We start from the raw sequence: 17405 nt of genomic DNA, 5'->3' as shown, positions 1-17405 counted from the left end.
GGAGGTCCTCAAATGCACCAGAGCAAAACTCACCACATCACTGTGTGTTGTGTACAGATTATCTGCCAGACTTTCCAGAGCAAGCCACTTCACTGGCAGCTTGGAAGCACAGCCCTGACGGTAGTAGTCTCCACTGTAGATTTTCTTAGAAAGCCCGAAGTCTGCAACACTCACGTTCATGTTCTCATCCAACCTAAAGGAAAGTTTTAATGACTAAGAAAAGCACTTACTGGCTACCTGTCTGGCCAGGGAACTGAGGTATATAGTTCACAAAGTATTGCCCAGAAGGATAATGATGTCATCTACTTGATGACCAATGTGAAATAGGTTAGTGGTCTCAACTCAGTTACTTGAGACTAACAGGGAGATAATTAGGACTAAGGAAGTAAGGAAATGCCATGCTCAGCCAAAGTGAACTCAGATACTTTCTGTAGTTTCCAAGATTAAGAGGGGACATCTGTAGTGCTCATTACTACCACTAAAGCCTACACCCTGTATAGGCAAGCAAAAAACATAGGTGCTTGCCTAGACTGCCTATTACAACTGCTCAAACTAGATCTGCAAGATCTTCTCTCCAGGCCTGGTTAATGGTCTGAATTGCTCTGTCACCCACTTAAACCTAGACATGTTGGTAGATACTGCAAGTAAAGCTCACAAAGACTTCATGCTCCCAGGTCTCACAAAGGACTCCCTGCTTTTCCCAGAAGATATGATGAAATAGGCATTCAGCTTCCTCTGAAGGAAGTCTGTATTTTTTTAAATGTTTAAAAATAGGAAATCAGTATGCGTTTCTCATAAATGTCAAAGCAGGCTAACCCATCGTTTTTCATTATGACTATCAGGCTCCTGTCTGTACATCTGGACATTCAAATGCCTTTGGAAATCTGTGTCTCATTGCGGATTTTACCAGTTGTCGTGGTTTTGTTCAGAGGCAGAGTTCTGTCTGCCAGAATGGGTTGTTCCTTACTCTGTTCTCAGGGAAGCAGCAGAGGGGAAAGGATAAAAAAGGATTTTTCTTCCCTTCAAAGCAGGCAAGGCAGTTTGGGGACAAGAACAGCAACGTGGGATCATACAGCGTGTTCACCATGCAATTATTTCTAAAGGCATTCTCCACATAAGCCATTCTTCACAAGCTTTCAGGGAAATTCTACATTTCTTATACTGTGATAATCAAGTCCTCAAAATAGATACAAGAAATACAGATTTCAGGCTACAATGAAAGTTCCTTTCTCCTAACACAGCCAAACCCATTCTCTCCTGTTGGTTACATTATATTGCAGAACAAATAGCCCATGCTGACACACAGCCATTAGAGTGACTAATTACAAACACACATATTGTAATCAACCCTATGAAAATATATGTGCAGACCAATGATGGAAAAGTTCCTTATAAATAGGGTCGATTTGGAAGCTCAGTGGGACATTAGGAGTTGCTCCCTGCCCCCAGCACCACTACCACCACCACCACACACCCCCACCCCCATGGCCATGGCTCCCCTATGCCTATTGTCACTTAAATGCAAGGACCAGCATCCTTGGACAGGATCCCTCCCCACTTCTGTCACGCGAAAGGCTTCTCATGCCTTTCTCACCCACTCTGGTCTTTCTTTTCTCTACGAACTCATGGGTCACTTACATGCAGTTCCGAGCTGCAAGGTCCCTGTGTATGAAATTTTTTGAGCTCAAGTACTCCATCCCGCTGGCAATGTCAATCATGAACTTGAGGAGTGTCTGAACAGGCAAGTTCTGAAAGAAATAACAGTTTAAGTTCTGTCCCTGGAAGCTTTCAAGCGCGTATGGCAAAACTGCAAGACTTGCTGCTAGATTACTAAGCAGGGACGGGGGATATCGGGAGGGGATGGAACGAAGGAGTTGGTCCGCAACATGCATGGAATTAAATACTTCAACACTTCAACATCACATCCCACAACTTCCTCTGGTATCAACATCTGGTCATCTGCCAATGCCTTTGGGAGACCAACCCTGAACTGATCTGAGTATATTCTCTGAAAATCCATACCCTCCCAGAAGGAATTCTACAGTAAGACAGACTTACAAAAGGGTTTTCCCCAATCCGTGACATCAGCAGAAAAGCATGAAGGTCTCCATGCTTCATGAAGGGCAGGATCACCATAGGAATTGGGAGACGGCCCTTGGGACGGCTCCGTAGACTGACTCCTAATGAGGACACACACAGCAAAGGGGTTTTAGCAAACAGATCAGTTCCAAGGGGAATCTTACAGGCTGCTTTGTCTTACAAATTTGGAAGAAAATGTGCAGTTTTGGTGGGTTGGTTCCATGCTCTAAGCTCCTTTGCATGTCTTCATGCCAGGAGGTGTTAAGATACCTCTAACCCTGTTTACTTCAGAGGCAGTACTAAGTGCCCGCTGGCTCTCAGCTCTCCTTGCAGGACTGGCTGTTTCCAGGACCACTCCAGACCAGACAGCCCCAAACCCCAGGGTCTGCAGAGCAATCTCCACGTTCTGGAAATTGCCCATGTTCCATAGTGCCCACCCATGAATGTCTCGCTTCTTACCTAGTATTTTGGAAAGGCACAATCTCCCCTCTCTCTATTTGTCTACCAACCCATCTGTCCACATTTCACAGCAGTTCAGACATCTCTCAGCCAGCCAAACTCTCTCTGTAGTACTTGCAAGAACCAAAGAAATGGCTTAAATAAGAGATGCTTATTGCCGGTGTATGAGGGCAAGTGTTGTGAGCACTTACACACACTCCAACTCCCTCTAGGCCCGGGAAGGAGCAATGCTGATACATGCAGAAGTCCAGGCAGCACAGAGGTGGCTGCACTAGCCCTGCTGTTGGACAGCGCTGAGGGTGAGTATGTGAGGCTGTGTGGGATTGTGCAGGATCAGGAGGTGCCCTGTGGTACCACAAGCAGCAGTGCTGGCTTACCAATCAGCTTAGTGACATGTGGGTGGTCAAACTCCTTCATACACGCAGCCTCTCGCAGGAACTCCTCAATGTCAGTCGAGGTGAAGATGTCCGCTGCAAAAAAGTGACTGTAAGTTTTCCTCCTTTGTGGGTGGCTCCAAGGGACTTCACAGATAATGATTATCAGAAGCTTGTTCTCTGCGGCACAGCACATCCTCTCAGACCTACAGCTAGATGAGCCAGTTTACAACAAAGCACAGCCTGACACTTTCTCCTGGGATGAGCGGAAGTAAGCACACATCAGGGACATCTGGTAAATTGATTCTTGGCAGAGTAAAGACTTGCTGATTAGCAGCTCTTTTCTCAGTAACAACTTTCCTTGGAAGCCATGGAAATCATGTGTGGGTTAAAGATGTAAGAATTAATTAGCTAAAAGGACCTAAACTACAATGTCAGGGAGAGGAGACGTAGCACAAAATTAAACAAAATGTTGAAACTGAGGAGATAGCCTGGAGCCCCTGGCTGTCATGGCAGACCTCAAGTCATCTCTGATAAGGATGGTATGAAAGATCAACGCTTTTACATCTCTGAGTCTTCTAAGGTGCTAGACCTAAGATTTCTTAATAACCACACTACTAGAGAGCTTGGATCAAATTCAGCAGTGACATACCTGAGCATAAACTTGGGAGTAAATTATTTCCCATTGCTATTACTCCAGATTTATGGAAGTATACCAATATAATCAAGAATTAGCCCAGTGGACTACTTCCCCCACTGCTGCTGCTGAATTTAGCAAGAGTCCTCCAGTCCTGCTGCAAGATCAGACTTAGACCTGTGGTGGAGTATTCACATTATGTGCTTTAGGCAAGTGATTTAAATATGATTCAGAAAACAAAAGTAGATTCCCTTTTTACAGTCAACGGAGAAAGGAAGGTGCCTCTGGAGGGTGACAGTTGCCAAGTTAGATGCCTGAAGGTAGACAGCCTGACTACACAAAACAGCTTGCAAACTGCTTAGGATTATTGTTGAAATCGGAGAAAAAGATGGAACTTACACTAATGTAGTGTACGTGTATTTAGTACAAACTGGTATTCTGTGGCAGCCAAACTCAGCTCCAGAGATAAGCGAATGTGACTCTCCTTTAAGTCAGCCACAGTTAGTTTTTGCCTTACAGGCAAGAGGGGTGAAATAACATTGGTTAACATATATTTACATATATATATGCACATACTTCCTTTGACTTATACCTACCTATTTATTGCTTTTCTTGTTACAGACTTCTGCCTGATGAACGTGTTAGTTGCCCTTGTTATGTACACTCATCAGGTGACAAATCAGAAGGGAGTTAGACTACTTACTCAAATATGCCTGACTGAGACGAGTTAGCTTGTTGCTGCATTCAGCCCAAATACTCTTCTGTTTATTCTAGGATATATGCTTGGAATATGCTAGGAATACCATCTTTCACTGCTGAATTATTAGGGCAAAGCAGACCTGTCTGAGCTGTCTATGCCACATGATGTAGTGCTGTGTTGAAGCAAGCAACTGAACGAGATCCTCTATACACAGAGGAAGCTGTAGCTATGACTTGGTTTTGGTTGCACTCACCATGTGCTAGGTGCTGTACGAGCAACTAAGGTGGTATAGGTCCTTCCCTGAAGAGCTTCCACTACAAAAAGACTGACATGAAAGGGATGGGAGACAACATGGGTAGAGTGGCTGAGTGGGAAGCTCAGAAAGGAGTAAAGAACGTCAGGGGATGTTTGCTGGAGAAAAGGACTTGTAGCATTTAATCTTTCCAAGCTCTCTTCTCTTAAGTACTTCAGGTAGCCCTGCTCCCACTTACCTTTCAGCATCTTCACTGCCACTTTCTGGAAAGAGCCATCATCTAACTTCAGTAGTGCTTCTCGAACTGACCCAAACTCCCCTGTGAAATGACCAGAGCAGGCAGTGAGGGAACACCTTCTTGTGAAGCCGTATGATTCACGGCAGGTTCACTCCAGGGGTCACTGGCAAAGAAGCTGAATAACCATAAAAAACCAGCTTCATTTTTCATTCTGCAGTTCCAGCCAGCAGCTTTCAGCATACATGTGCCTAGAAGAGGTAGCACTACCAGTAGACAGAGGCCACTGTGCTGGCTCTCCAGAAGGCAAAGGAAAACAAGAAGGAAAGAAAGTAATCCTCTACCAGATGGACAACGCAGAGTCAGAGTATAAGCTGGGATCCCAGGCAGACATTTCTGGGGAAGCCATATCATGAGAGATGAGTCTGAACGAGACTCTGGTCAGAGAGGGAGCTATTAGCTGGAGCAGTGAGTGGATGGGTTGGCTGAAGAAGCTCTCAATGCTGACAGCCGTCAGAGCTGAGTAATGGTGCCAGGACTCCACCATTTGAGACACGATTGGGCCTTATCTCTCAAAACTCAGGGAATGACTTCTATGAATCACAGCTGACCAGACAAAACATAGAACATCTACTTGTGTGTGTGTGATAGGCTAATTCACAGGAGGAACTGTTTACCGTGGTGTGTTCTCTAAGGGAGATGAGAGGAAATGCAACTGGCCAAACCCTCTTAGAATCATAGAATCATAGAATCATTAAGGTTGGAAAAGACCTCTAAGATCATCGAGTCCACCACCATGCCCACTAAACCATGTCCCTAAGCGCCTCATCTACACGTCTTTTAAATATTTCCAGGGATGGTGACTCCACCACTTCCCTGGGCAGCCTGTTCCAAGGCCTGACCACTCTTTCAGTAAAGAAGTTTTTCCTAATGTCCAGTCTAAACCTCCCTTGGTGCAACTTGAGGCCTCTTCAACTTATTTTAGCCTGAAGTGGCTTTATACCACAACATAACAGCCTCTTTGCATTAGATCTGGCTCTAGATTTGCTCTCCCTAATTTTGTAACTGCTTAACCCTCCCAAAATGGATTAATATGAGGAACTCTGGTACTGCAAAGAAGGAAGCAAAATATGGCACTCGGGACACCTACCCTAAAAGCATTATCTCTCCACTAGCTTTTCACCAGCGTCCTTCACTACTGTATGGCACATGCTTATTTCACAATAACCACAAGCAGTGGATCTGACCACAAAAGAGGAAAATGGGAAGGAGTAAAGGCATTTTGTACTGCTCTCGTATTAAGGAGCTGTTGCTCAGCTGCAGAGTCAGCAGAGACCAAGATAATACAGTCGTGCCATCTTATGATCTGTATGCTGAGCGTGGGAGCGGGGGAATAGGGCCGACAACACAGACCAGATCCTGCCAGCTAGCATCCTCCCACCAAGGCCACCCCCAGGGGCCCCACTGCAGCCAATTTCCAGTTTTGTACCTGTCATGGGGACAGGCCAGAAGGGTTGAAGCAGGATCCCAGAAACTGGCCAAGAGCTGACACTCACAAACAGACGACACAGCTGTTTAATTACTTAGCAATGTTAAGTCCTCTGAGACCACTTCTGCAGGAAGGTCATCCTCCTGCTCTGAAAGAAACGCATTTGTTCTGGGAGGGATGGAGCGGAAGAATGCTCCCAGTGGGAAAGGGCCAAAGAAAACTGCAATAAAATTACTCTTACAAATAAAGAGGAAGCCAAACACTTCAGCTTCCTTTTGCTTATGACCCCTGACTTATGCTCCTGTCTCAGTTATTGGCTTTATCATTACATGTTTTCACTTATTTCTAGAGATTGCCTTCAGTCTGAGAAGTAAGGAAGGATGATTCAACAGTTACCACACTGGCCTGTCAGTTGGGAAATCTAAATTCAAAACCACCTTTTCACACAGAGTTTCTGGGCCAATCTTTTAGCTAAAGTTAAGTGAGAAGCATCCTACCTTTACTCTGGCCATCCCTCCTGACCTGAAAACCTCAGAGAAATGTTAGGAGCACCTGTGTGGGAGATCCAGATGGAGATCCACAGTCAGAAGAGCTCCTAAGGACCTGAACTAACGAGGACAAATGTCAGCAAAATTCAGTACCTGTTCCAAATGTGCCTCTATAAATGTGCCAAACTAAAATCTGGAGTCAAACCACCCCAGACGCTGAGAATATCTGAAACGGAATCAACTTTTTTTTTGAGGGGTTGGAGTGTTTGAGGTAGATCATCTCTGTCTCTGTATTGTCTCAGCCCGTTTAATACTTGACACATGCTTATGTAAATGGAAGGAATTCTATAGCACCACTTTGTTAGTAGAAAGAGCAAAAGTTTAGTTGAATATTCCTTTGTTTAAATCTCTGACAGAAATTCACACACCAGTGAATCAACAGTACTTTGGAAAGCTGAGCATAGACTGCAGTTCATGACTCTGTAGAGCCGAATTATAGGAATGGCTTAGCCAATATCCTCTTAGTTATGCTAAACCTTTGAAATGTTTTATCGCAGCGGAAGGGAAAGTTCCATTTAAATTGCCATCTACAAGCAGAAGGAGAGAAAACAGGCTGCTTATAATTGCTTCTCCCTACTCAACAATAAAGGCAACAAGTGGGACTTTTAATGTAAAACCTTGTTCAGTTTTGCTTCTTACCTTTGCCCAACATTCTTCCCAAGGTGAACTGCTGTTCCTGGATTAGGACATCTTTGAGTTTCGTCTTCAGCTCATCACTGATCCCTACACTCTCCACTGGAAAAAAACAAAGGAAGAGTCAAATAAGCGATACTTAAATATTCTGTCACAACGTCAAGAGTCACCTGTTCTAATCTCCGTCTCCAATCCAATTCCCATACTGTAAGCAGGGAAACTTGAAAAAGACAGAGTTCCCTTCCACGTCCTCTAGCCTCACCACAGACAATAAGCCAATAACTTTCAACTACAAGAAAATGTTCCAACAGTACTGAAAGGGAGAGGGTGTGATAACACCACCCTTAAACACACCAAGAGCAACAGGAATAGAGAACTATTGTAAATAATGCTGAGAAGACAAAATCCCATCAGTCAGAAGGGACACTGACAGACACTGGTTCATACAGCTTCATTTAAGTTGATGGAGCTGCACCAGTTTTCTATGACTGGCTTTCAGACTATTTTAAGTACAGTACAAGTCTCACAGTACCTGGCTGAGAGAGTAACATAATGCCCAACAGTTTATGGTCACTAGATTTAATGGACAAACCTCTAAACCCAGAGGAGCAAAGACAGCTGGAGCATCATCCTAACCCAGCCATGCAGCGCTGCTAGAGAGAGCCATGCCCTTGCTGAACCAGGAGACAGAAATGGATCATCTTAACTCTGACCATTCGTGGGACTCAGTCTCCTGTTTGAGAAGTTACTAATTCCTGGCCTTCCAAGACTGATTTATTGGTTCATGCTTGTAGCACAGCTCAGCACACTGAGTTTAAAGTGTACTGCTAATATTGTTAAGCCATATTTATCTCACTGTTGCATAATATTACAGTCAAAGGAGTCCCTGTAGTGTGAAACTGGGGCAGGGGAGTGGCGAATTTATGCCGTGCACTAATATACACAATGACTGTAGCTGTAATTAGCAAGTGCTATGTAATTGGTATGTCAACAGCAATTCTGGCCTTTCACCTCTGCCATTCACAGTGTCTAAGCCTCCTTGTAAATTAATCCCATGTTCTTGATCCAAAACCATCAGTTTCAGGGAAAACAAAGAGAGAGCATAGTACATGCATGAACACAGCTTCTCAGGCAGAATCACTCAGGTCATTTTACTTACACGTTGCTTCAATGAGCTCTGGGCCCTCCCTGTTGAAAGACCTGGCAGCTCTGAAATGGACTGCTGGATCCCCTCTGCCAACCACACTGCCAAAGGCATGGCTAGAAGGCAGAAAAGACACACAGGGGCATGATCACAAGGGCCATTCACTTCTAAAAGGGTATGCTGAACAGTATGGATGATTTCTCACGCCTTGCCATATAAATACTACAGACTGTTTTGTTAAAGAGGGTGTAGCTGGAGAGGAGGAACGATGGGTTTATGCTGCTTTGCACCTAGAGGGGGTGGGAACCTTCCGAAAGAGGGGAATCGCTCGTCCCGAGTGCCTGGGAGAAGCTGCAGGTTGGGGCAGGTTGCAAGAGTGACATAAGCAGAGACGCTGCTGTGAGAGGGAGGTCTGGGAGATTCTGAAAAGAATGGGAACCTTGCTTGCAGCAGGGAGCAACCCACAGCCAAGTGTCAGAGGTGATGGAAAGGAGACTTTCCTGGGGATCCAGAGGGCTCTGGGCAGTCAGGAAGTTACAAGCAGCTGCTAGACTGAAAACCAGCAAGGGAAAAAGGGCCCAGCCCATAAGAACACAGAAGCTGATTAATCTGTGGGTCTTTTCTCTTTGAATCTCTTAAGCAGCAGTGCTATGGACTTACAGAATTACCCTGATGTAGTTTATATTTCCATATTCTAATACAGCCCAGCTACTGACATAACATTTTTTCTACTGTATTTTTGGTGTTCTCAAGTTGAAGAAAAGGTAGGGCACTTTCCTGCTAGTCTCTAATCCAGGGTCACCCCCAAAATTGTGAAAAAACAATTATCCAAAGAAAGTGCCAAAAGTACTCAATCCACAATGCTTTTTGAAAAATAATTGAGTCAGAAACCACACTGGAGGAGAAAGCAAAGATCTCTCTAACCGGCACAAGGAGAACCTCCCTTACCCAAACCGAGTTTCCTTTCTTCTTTTCCGAAGGAGAATAAGAGCCAAAGCAACAGCCGTGACCAGAGCTGTGAGAATGCCCAACGCCACAGGAACCCAGGATGTCCCATAAGGAGGTTGTCTCTGGCCACCTAGATGATGGAGAAAACACCAGTCAGGAAACAGAACACTGTCAATGGTAAACACACCGTACTGGGATATTTCTTCTTTTTGCTTTTAAATGGAAAAGCCATGCTGCTGGATCTGGTGTACACAGTGGGTCACTGTACACTGGAATTTGGCATAACCAGCTACTCAGTCAATCACCAGAAAAACTAGCTGTTTCACACAGCAAAGGCAGAGCAGATGCATCCAGTTATCAGAACCTATTCTTAGTTTTGAGCCTCAAGAAAGTAAAAGACGCTGCTCCAGATTATACTACTTTACATGAGCTCATGATGTGAGGCGCTTTAAACTGGAGTCTCAAGACAAAAAGGTTGCTTAATATGAGCATCTTCCGTGCAGGTTCCACCTTGTTCTGTTTGAGGTAGCCAGCAGAATCTTGACCAGGCTACACAGTACTGCCTGAATGCCAACCAGATAACATTTTGAAAGACAATAGAGAAAGACAATTGCCTCATGTCAATCTGGTTGAAAATATTTACATTTCCCCTCTCAGCCCTCCCACAAAGAGAAGCACCCTGTGGGACTTTGTATTGGCTGTAACTTCCCAATGTTGGTTGGCTGTAACTTCTCAATGTCTCTCTACCAAAGAAAAGGTGAATTTTAAAAACTGTCAAGAAATAAGTTAGCCAGCATGCAGGTTCTAATTCCGGTCTAATATTTGCTCCCAGAATATGTATACTTTTGACTACAAACTGCCTTCAGATGAAATGGAGATGCTGCCAATCTGAGTAAGCTGCCAGGGAAGGAAGATAAGCAATATGGTTGTGAATAAAAGAATATTATCTATGCTTGGCAAACAACAGATGATAAATTAATCCAATTCCCTGAGAAACTTCTTCTCTAAATACAATTACTAAAGATTAAACACGAGTTTGAATGCGTTTATTAAAATCTAGGATAGCCCTCATATCTCCAAATTGTTTCAGAGCAAACAAGAACAGGTAACAGGTCCCTAAGCACTTCCTTCATCTTCATGCTCCCTTGCTCACCTTCAGCAGTTGACTGTGCTTTACCAGAAGCTAAGGAAGAATCATCTTTGACAATGTAAGTAATCCTATTACGTTATATGTCATGAGAGTGTAAGTAAACCTGTCCTTAAAAGAGGTGTTAGGTTAATGGGCTGAGATTTGGATGAACCTCTGCATAGATGTATGTGAAAAGGAGTCGGACATCCTTACTGGCAGAGTCCTGGCAGGTAAAAGGCTTCTAAGGCTTGACTACTAGTTACATTGTCGAGCCTTATCATCCAAGTTTTTAAAGAAGCAATGTTAGTCTAATAAACAGAGCTTAAGGAAACAGAATTCTGGACCATTGAGGAAGCAGACTACTACTTCTCCACTTGAAACAATTATCAGAGCTTTAGCACCTATCTTCCAGCATCTTATCTCCTTCAGTGACTCACATATTCTTTTCCCACCCAGAAGGCTATATAGGCTCTGGGGTTTATGATACTCCCTCTTGCTGCGCCTTTGACGTGACCTTCAAGGCTCCTTATGAGGAGGAAGAGGGATCAGAAACAGAAGTGGAATGAAAATACAAAGAAAGGTAACTCCAAGCTTCTCCACAATTCCCAAGCCAATCACTTGGGCTGCTCCTGCCAAACAATCAGGGCAGAAACAATTAACAACACTGATGAAAAAGGTCCTCTCTGACAGTTAATAAGGTTTCCTTCCCCCTACAGTGAGGCAAACCTCTCTCGGCCTATTTTTCTAGTCTCTGTTGGCTGGCCTGGTGAGAGAGCAGGGATTTAGGTCACCTTCTGGGGGGTCCCTCCAAAAGGAGGATGGATGAAAACAAAACAAAACTAAATTATTCTCCCTGTTTCTAAACTGCTAGGAATTAGGAGCCCATCCCACAGTTTATAGCAAATGTGTCAGAAATAGAAATGAATGTCGAAATTCACTGCTTCTCCTCGTCTGCCCCACAGATCATTGCTTCCCACTTGTGCCACTGAGCTAGAGAGAATGGCTGCAGCCCAAGTAAAGACCAAGTTGCCTCTCCTCCCCCAACTCTGTCTCTCTCCTATCTCCCGTACTCCCCTTTTCCAACCGGCACATGCCTTAAGACTGCACAAGGCAGAGAGAAGACAGTATTATTAGATGAGCTTAAATGAGTATTTAGGAGTCCTTTGATGATGAGAGAACCCCTTTTATTTCTGTAGCAGGTTTTATATCACAACGGTGTGCAAAGAACGTAATCAAAGAGTCTTCTCCTGCGCACGATCATGAAGATTACAGATAGGGAAAAGCTATTAGACCATTCTGTTCCTCTGTGTGCAATGAAAGAGCAAGGTTTCTACTGAGAATGTTTCTAAAAATATTAAAACAATTGTTGTTAATAGTGCACAAGATCTCTGCATAAGCAGGGTGGAGCTCCCACCTCAGCTTTGCTGAGATGATAAATACGACTTAAAGTTTATACAAGCTTAGTCATCCTTACTGCTGCACTGGGAGCTGGTCAGAAACCACCCCTGGCATTTCTCACATCAAGCAACCAGTGCCAGTTTGCTATTTTAGGAAAGGAAGCGACTTATATTTTCTACCAGGCCTAAAACAAAACTGCAGTCTTTCTGCAGCTCTGCTGTTCGAGGCCTGTTAGTGTTTCCACAGTGAACCTTTATTTCCAGCCTGTTATGCTTGTGCTTTCAGACAGCATTTGGCCAAAACAAGCACCACTCCTGACACTACTTTTTTGAAGTGGTTTGTAAATAAAAACAAGCAAACATTTTGTGCTTTCAGAATTATCCCATTCCAGCTCCCTCTAAAATGCAAACCTTATACATTCCCTGGGGCTTCTTGCCAGTGTTGGCCATTTTCCAAAGGGATCTTCTAGTCCTTTCAGGTACCCTTCTCTGTATTTGGGTGCCAGAGAAAATAACTGAGCAAAAAGCAGGAGAAAAAAATTGATGAAGCCGATGCCCAACCTCTAGTAGAGTCAGCTCTGGACCTCCGCACCCCTTCATTCTGCTTTAAATAATTTAAGGGCTTTGATCTCACACTGACTGTGTGCTCACACATAACCATCAGTACTGACTTCATCACAAGAACCAGGTTGCCAAAGGGCCTTTCTGAGTAACGTGCACATTAAAACCAGCATTAGTTTTAAGTAATAAGGCTACTTGTAACCAGTTCTCTCCCGGTTACTCTGCCCCTATCCCCCACCTCCTGCTTGCCTGGGAACCCCACTCTAGGTTCCCCCTGCCATCCCTAAGTGTGGAGGGATCAGGAGGGATCAATGTCCATGTGATTCTTCAAAAGACATGCGGGTTGGGAAAAAAGCAGCAGCAGATGGGTCAGCACCAGAGATTAGAGATTGCTGTCTCATCCTGCCACAGGCGCTGGGAACAAAACCTCAGGAGACTGTGGGATTTTTGCACGATCACACTTCACTGACTTCTTATCACCAATCCATATTTTTATTCTGAACATCTTCCTCTTACTTGTTTTACAGTTTCCTTCACAAGCAGCATTCTTCTCTCCCTCCTACCCATCTCCCCATATAACATCCTGCCCTTCTCCATAGCCTGACTCCCATTTCCCATTCACACAAACACAAGCAGCGAGCAAACCAGCGAGCAAACCAGCGCAGATGAGCCTAACTGGCCTTTATCACTAGGAATGCACTCCACACACGCATGTTCTTTGCTCCCGAAAACCCCTTCCACGTGGTCCAGATTGCATGCTACAGCTTCTGTACCATCATCTCCCTCTTCTACCAGTAGCTCAGCTTTTCCATGGAGAGAACTAAACTGGTTTAATATAAACACATTCAGTAAAACCATTACAAAACCCCCTGTGGCTGCGGTTTAAATGAGGCTCCACTGAAACTAGTTAGGAATGGCTTCAAATTAAATCAAAGAAGAGAACTTATCTTAGAGGAGTTTTTTGTCACATTTACTCTTGTAAATGTGTGTGGCTTAAGCCTAAATGAAGGACTTCAAACTTTCACTTGCACCTTTTCTGTTGTGTCTCCCCTTGCCCTGCTCCGCACTAAGCACAGCAAAAGCCCATTAAAGAAGACAGAGTAGTGGCCAGAAGCTGTTTTGTTTATACCAGCTCTTTAAATATTATTTAATTTCTACTCTGCCTGATGAAGTGTGCTGTTGTATAAAGCCACATGGCTCAGTCAGCTGTAAGCACTGAAAGGAGGAGAGTCAGAGAAAAACAGCAGTCCCAGCACTTCTGACTTTTTTCCCCAAAGTGAAGAGAAGGCAGTGGACACTCACCCATGACCTCTTGGGCTTCAAGCAGGAAGAGGTCACTCCAGGGCCCGCATCCTGCAGAGTTCAGCACGCACACCCTGATGATCAGGTCTTTGAGAGGATTCCATGTTGTGAGATTAGCTTTTGTATCCTGTACAATCATCTCCCCCTGAGAGCAAACGGCAACAAACTGTAAGCTGTCTTAAAAGGAATCTAGTCTAAAACTTCACCTTTAAAACTAAACCAAAATATTACTGCGTACTTCATTGGTGCTATAACAAGGCTTGGGAGTTGTGACTCCTGCGTCCTAGTCTCAGTTTTGCCACTAACTTGGGCTGTCATCTTGGGTTTCTCTTCTCAAAAATTGCTAACAGCTTCCCAGGGCATAGGGAAGATATGAGGTTTAATGATTTCCTCCTCTGAGGTCCTTCCACGAAAGTTACTATAGAAATGTTTTTTTTCCTGCTATTAAAAAAATACACCTCCTTCTTGTGGTTTAAACACAAAGATGCGCTAACGTACTGGAAAGCATCTGACAGTTTTAATCCAAGGGAGTCTGTGTTTTAACTTGTTGACCAAATCCCAAATGGCTTCTGAATTTCACGGCCAATTTTCACTTAGGATAGAAAGGCCAACACATTTTCAGTAACTTTGTGGATCTTCTTCATACACATCATTTGCAGTAAACCCAGGAAGATTTGGCTGCCACCACCAACACAATGTAAATTCAATGGGAACTCAAAATATTGTCATTCAAAGTCAATGACGCTGACCTAGTATGAAATGGGTCACGGAAAAAAGGAAATAAGTCTCTTTTCCCTCTAGCTGTCTATTATTACAGGCTTGTTCATCATTAATAAGCACTGGCTAAATACATATTAAGAAGCAAGAAACCGTAAGAAATGCTGTGAACTTCAAAGGCAGATAGATACCTGGGAAAGGTCAATGCTGAAGAACAAATGAAAAGCCTTCTACCCTGACACGGTCCTTTCAAGTCCCTACATATTGTAAACGAAATAAAAGAATCCGCAACCTTCTTTCTGTGATTTACAGTATAACTCATTCACTTGTTAAATACACCTTTGCTGCTAGGATTTGGAAGGCCAAGTCCCAGTCACAGGAGAGAGAAAGCCCAGATCCTGCACTGTCTGAGCTGCCTTTGGGACAGCACTAGAAAGAGGCAGAGACGAACTGAATTCTCTCTATGTTGTCCTTGTTGTACAAGAACGGCAGAGAACTGGTCTGTGCGCAGAGGAACATTCAAGTGAAGGAATTCTGAATATGCCAGGAAGGGAGAAATGGGCCTAAATCTTGAGGCCAACTGAGGAGTTGTGGCAAATCAGAATAGATCCATTTACACACAAACAAGGCCGGCAATCTAGTCTCCTGGTACGGATATGGGATGAGGGACCCTCAATGCCTAGAAAATTTAATATGAGCATTCTCCAACTCTGTGCCCAACGGCTCAGCTGCCTTCTCAATCTGTTACCTGAGTTACATTATCTTGAATCCATTCCAGCCTGTATCCCAGGACATTTTCTTTCAGCACGTCTGGAGCTACACCTTCCCACTCCAAAATCAGACCGGGATCTCTTTGGATAACATGGATATTTTGTGGGGTGCTGCTTGGAGCTGAAAGCAGAGGACAGAACACAGTCACTCTGTGCAGGAAAATAAGGTATTATCCACACTGAAAATGGCTGAAAAGACAGTTTCACCCTCTTTCCTGAGATCAGCTGGAGGAGAGAGCATGAAGCTTCTGCAAGCCACCAGCACCATGTTTGCTTCAAGTGGAGAAGATAACATTGGTCAGCATCTCTTGTTTCTTTCTGAGACCCCAAGAATCTCAGAAAGCCAATGGGACATATGCCCAGCATGCAGAATCCCCGTGGCTGGATCAACTTGTGCACCGTGCATCATTGCTCTTAACCACATTTGACTGTGTATTATTATTTTATGTTAGGTGTTAGGAGACCCTTAGAGTGGACAAGCAATCTGACAGTATAACATTTCCTGCATTTCAGAATTAGCAAGGAGGAGTTAAATGAAGTTTGTCATCGTCTCTTTTTCAGATTCAGAACTGCATTCCTGTTCTTGTCTGCTATTTGCTTACCAAGCTCCAGGGTCTGGAAATAAACCCTGTCGGTGAAAGGGGAGCTGCCCATCTCGTTGCTGCACTGCACACGAACACTGTAGTTGGTGGAATGCTTCAGGCCTTGCACACCATAGGCAAAGGGGGGCACTGGGGTGACTTCAGTGGAGACCTCCTGACCGTCTGGTGACTCCGCTACCTGTGCCAAGAGAGAAACGGAGAAAACTGTTACCCTAAGCCATATGACTAACAGGTCCGGAGGGGTAAGAATCCATTTCATGGTTAGTTTTGGAAGGTGTAGGAGCAGATATGGTACCAATGGTGTTTATAATACTGAAAAGGGAGTTGTCAAACTAAGAATCATGAGCCATGCCTTTATTTGGTTTAAGTGACATCACTCTCCTAACTCTGGCAGTACAACAATTTTCCACCAGCTGAAAATTTGGTTCCATATTTTAAAAGATTTCCTTAACTATGTTATAAATTGTACAGTTGATTATTACGTCCTTTAAAGAAAACTAAATGTGTTTGTTGCTTTGAGTGCTAGTGGCTGGCTTCTGAGGCGTGTCTAAACTTGGGCAAAGAAAATTGGTAGATCAACTTTCCTGTTGCCTAGCATCACCTTTTTCTCAACTTCTTTTTCAGAAGTTTGTGTATTTTCAGTTTTGTAGTGGATTAAAGACATGGTAGACACTGGTGGCTTGGTTCAACTAAACTGTTTCAAATTAAACTGAAAAGAAACTTTTTACCACTCCTGCAACTCTTCTCTTTTTTTTTTTTTTTTCCAAATCTGAACTTTTAAGCAACATGAATGTTAATTTCAATCTGATATCACTGTGTGCTTTTAATGCACAGACAGGTTCAATGTTCCTGCTTTTGTACTGACAATAGCAGAAATCACTGCATAGCTCCCAGGCTCAGCCTATCTTTCTTCTCAAGTGCATATGAAATAGCAAAGCTGGGAGTAAAAGCAAAGTGTACTGACAAAAGTGAAACACTCATGTGGACTTTATATTCTTTATCTAGCAGTCTTTCTCCCTTTCTCCTTGCCCTTCTGCTCATTCTCATGCACACTTTTGGCCCACTGATTTATTTGGCTAATAAAAAGGAAGAATCTCAAGTTTCCTTAATAGAAAAGCATATTGCTGTCACTATCAGTGTCATCCAAAGCAGGGGAAAAACAAGCAAACTTTTGTGTAAAACCCTGTCAGTTTGATGATGTGTTTCTGTTCAACAGTCTGAAGAGTCGGGGCTCTTACATCTGCTCCCTTTATGCCCTGGAACATGGCTTGTGTTAACAGTGAGTAAACACGGCGAGTCCCTACCCTGTCCCCAGAAGCAATCTGCCTGTCTGAACATGGTGCTCTTGGGGCACCCGCTGCACTTCCCGAGTGCCAGAAAACCACAGCCAAGTTTCAATCCCCCTTCTCATTCTGGGAGGCTCCGAGC

The 17405-nt window shown here is 43.9% G+C and overlaps 1 protein-coding gene across 1 annotated transcript in view; it reads right to left on the bottom strand.

Moving 5' to 3' along the window:
• Positions 1–17405, bottom strand: part of TYRO3 (TYRO3 protein tyrosine kinase) — a 38137-nt gene that overhangs the window by 5178 nt on the left and 15554 nt on the right. Inside the window, exons 6-16 of the mRNA XM_009585038.1 lie at positions 15978–16155; positions 15354–15496; positions 13889–14033; positions 9500–9629; positions 8567–8667; positions 7414–7509; positions 4741–4821; positions 2916–3008; positions 2059–2180; positions 1639–1748; positions 34–193 (exon numbers count right to left, since the gene is read on the bottom strand). Of these exons, the coding sequence (XP_009583333.1) occupies positions 34–193; positions 1639–1748; positions 2059–2180; positions 2916–3008; positions 4741–4821; positions 7414–7509; positions 8567–8667; positions 9500–9629; positions 13889–14033; positions 15354–15496; positions 15978–16155 (1359 nt within the window). The remainder of the gene's footprint in view (positions 1–33; positions 194–1638; positions 1749–2058; positions 2181–2915; positions 3009–4740; positions 4822–7413; positions 7510–8566; positions 8668–9499; positions 9630–13888; positions 14034–15353; positions 15497–15977; positions 16156–17405) is intronic.

The sequence above is a fragment of the Fulmarus glacialis genome, unplaced genomic scaffold (genome assembly GCF_000690835.1).
Source record: "Fulmarus glacialis isolate BGI_N327 unplaced genomic scaffold, ASM69083v1 scaffold14299, whole genome shotgun sequence".
NCBI lineage: Eukaryota > Metazoa > Chordata > Aves > Procellariiformes > Procellariidae > Fulmarus > Fulmarus glacialis.
This window is presented reverse-complemented; position numbering and strand designations above follow the sequence as displayed.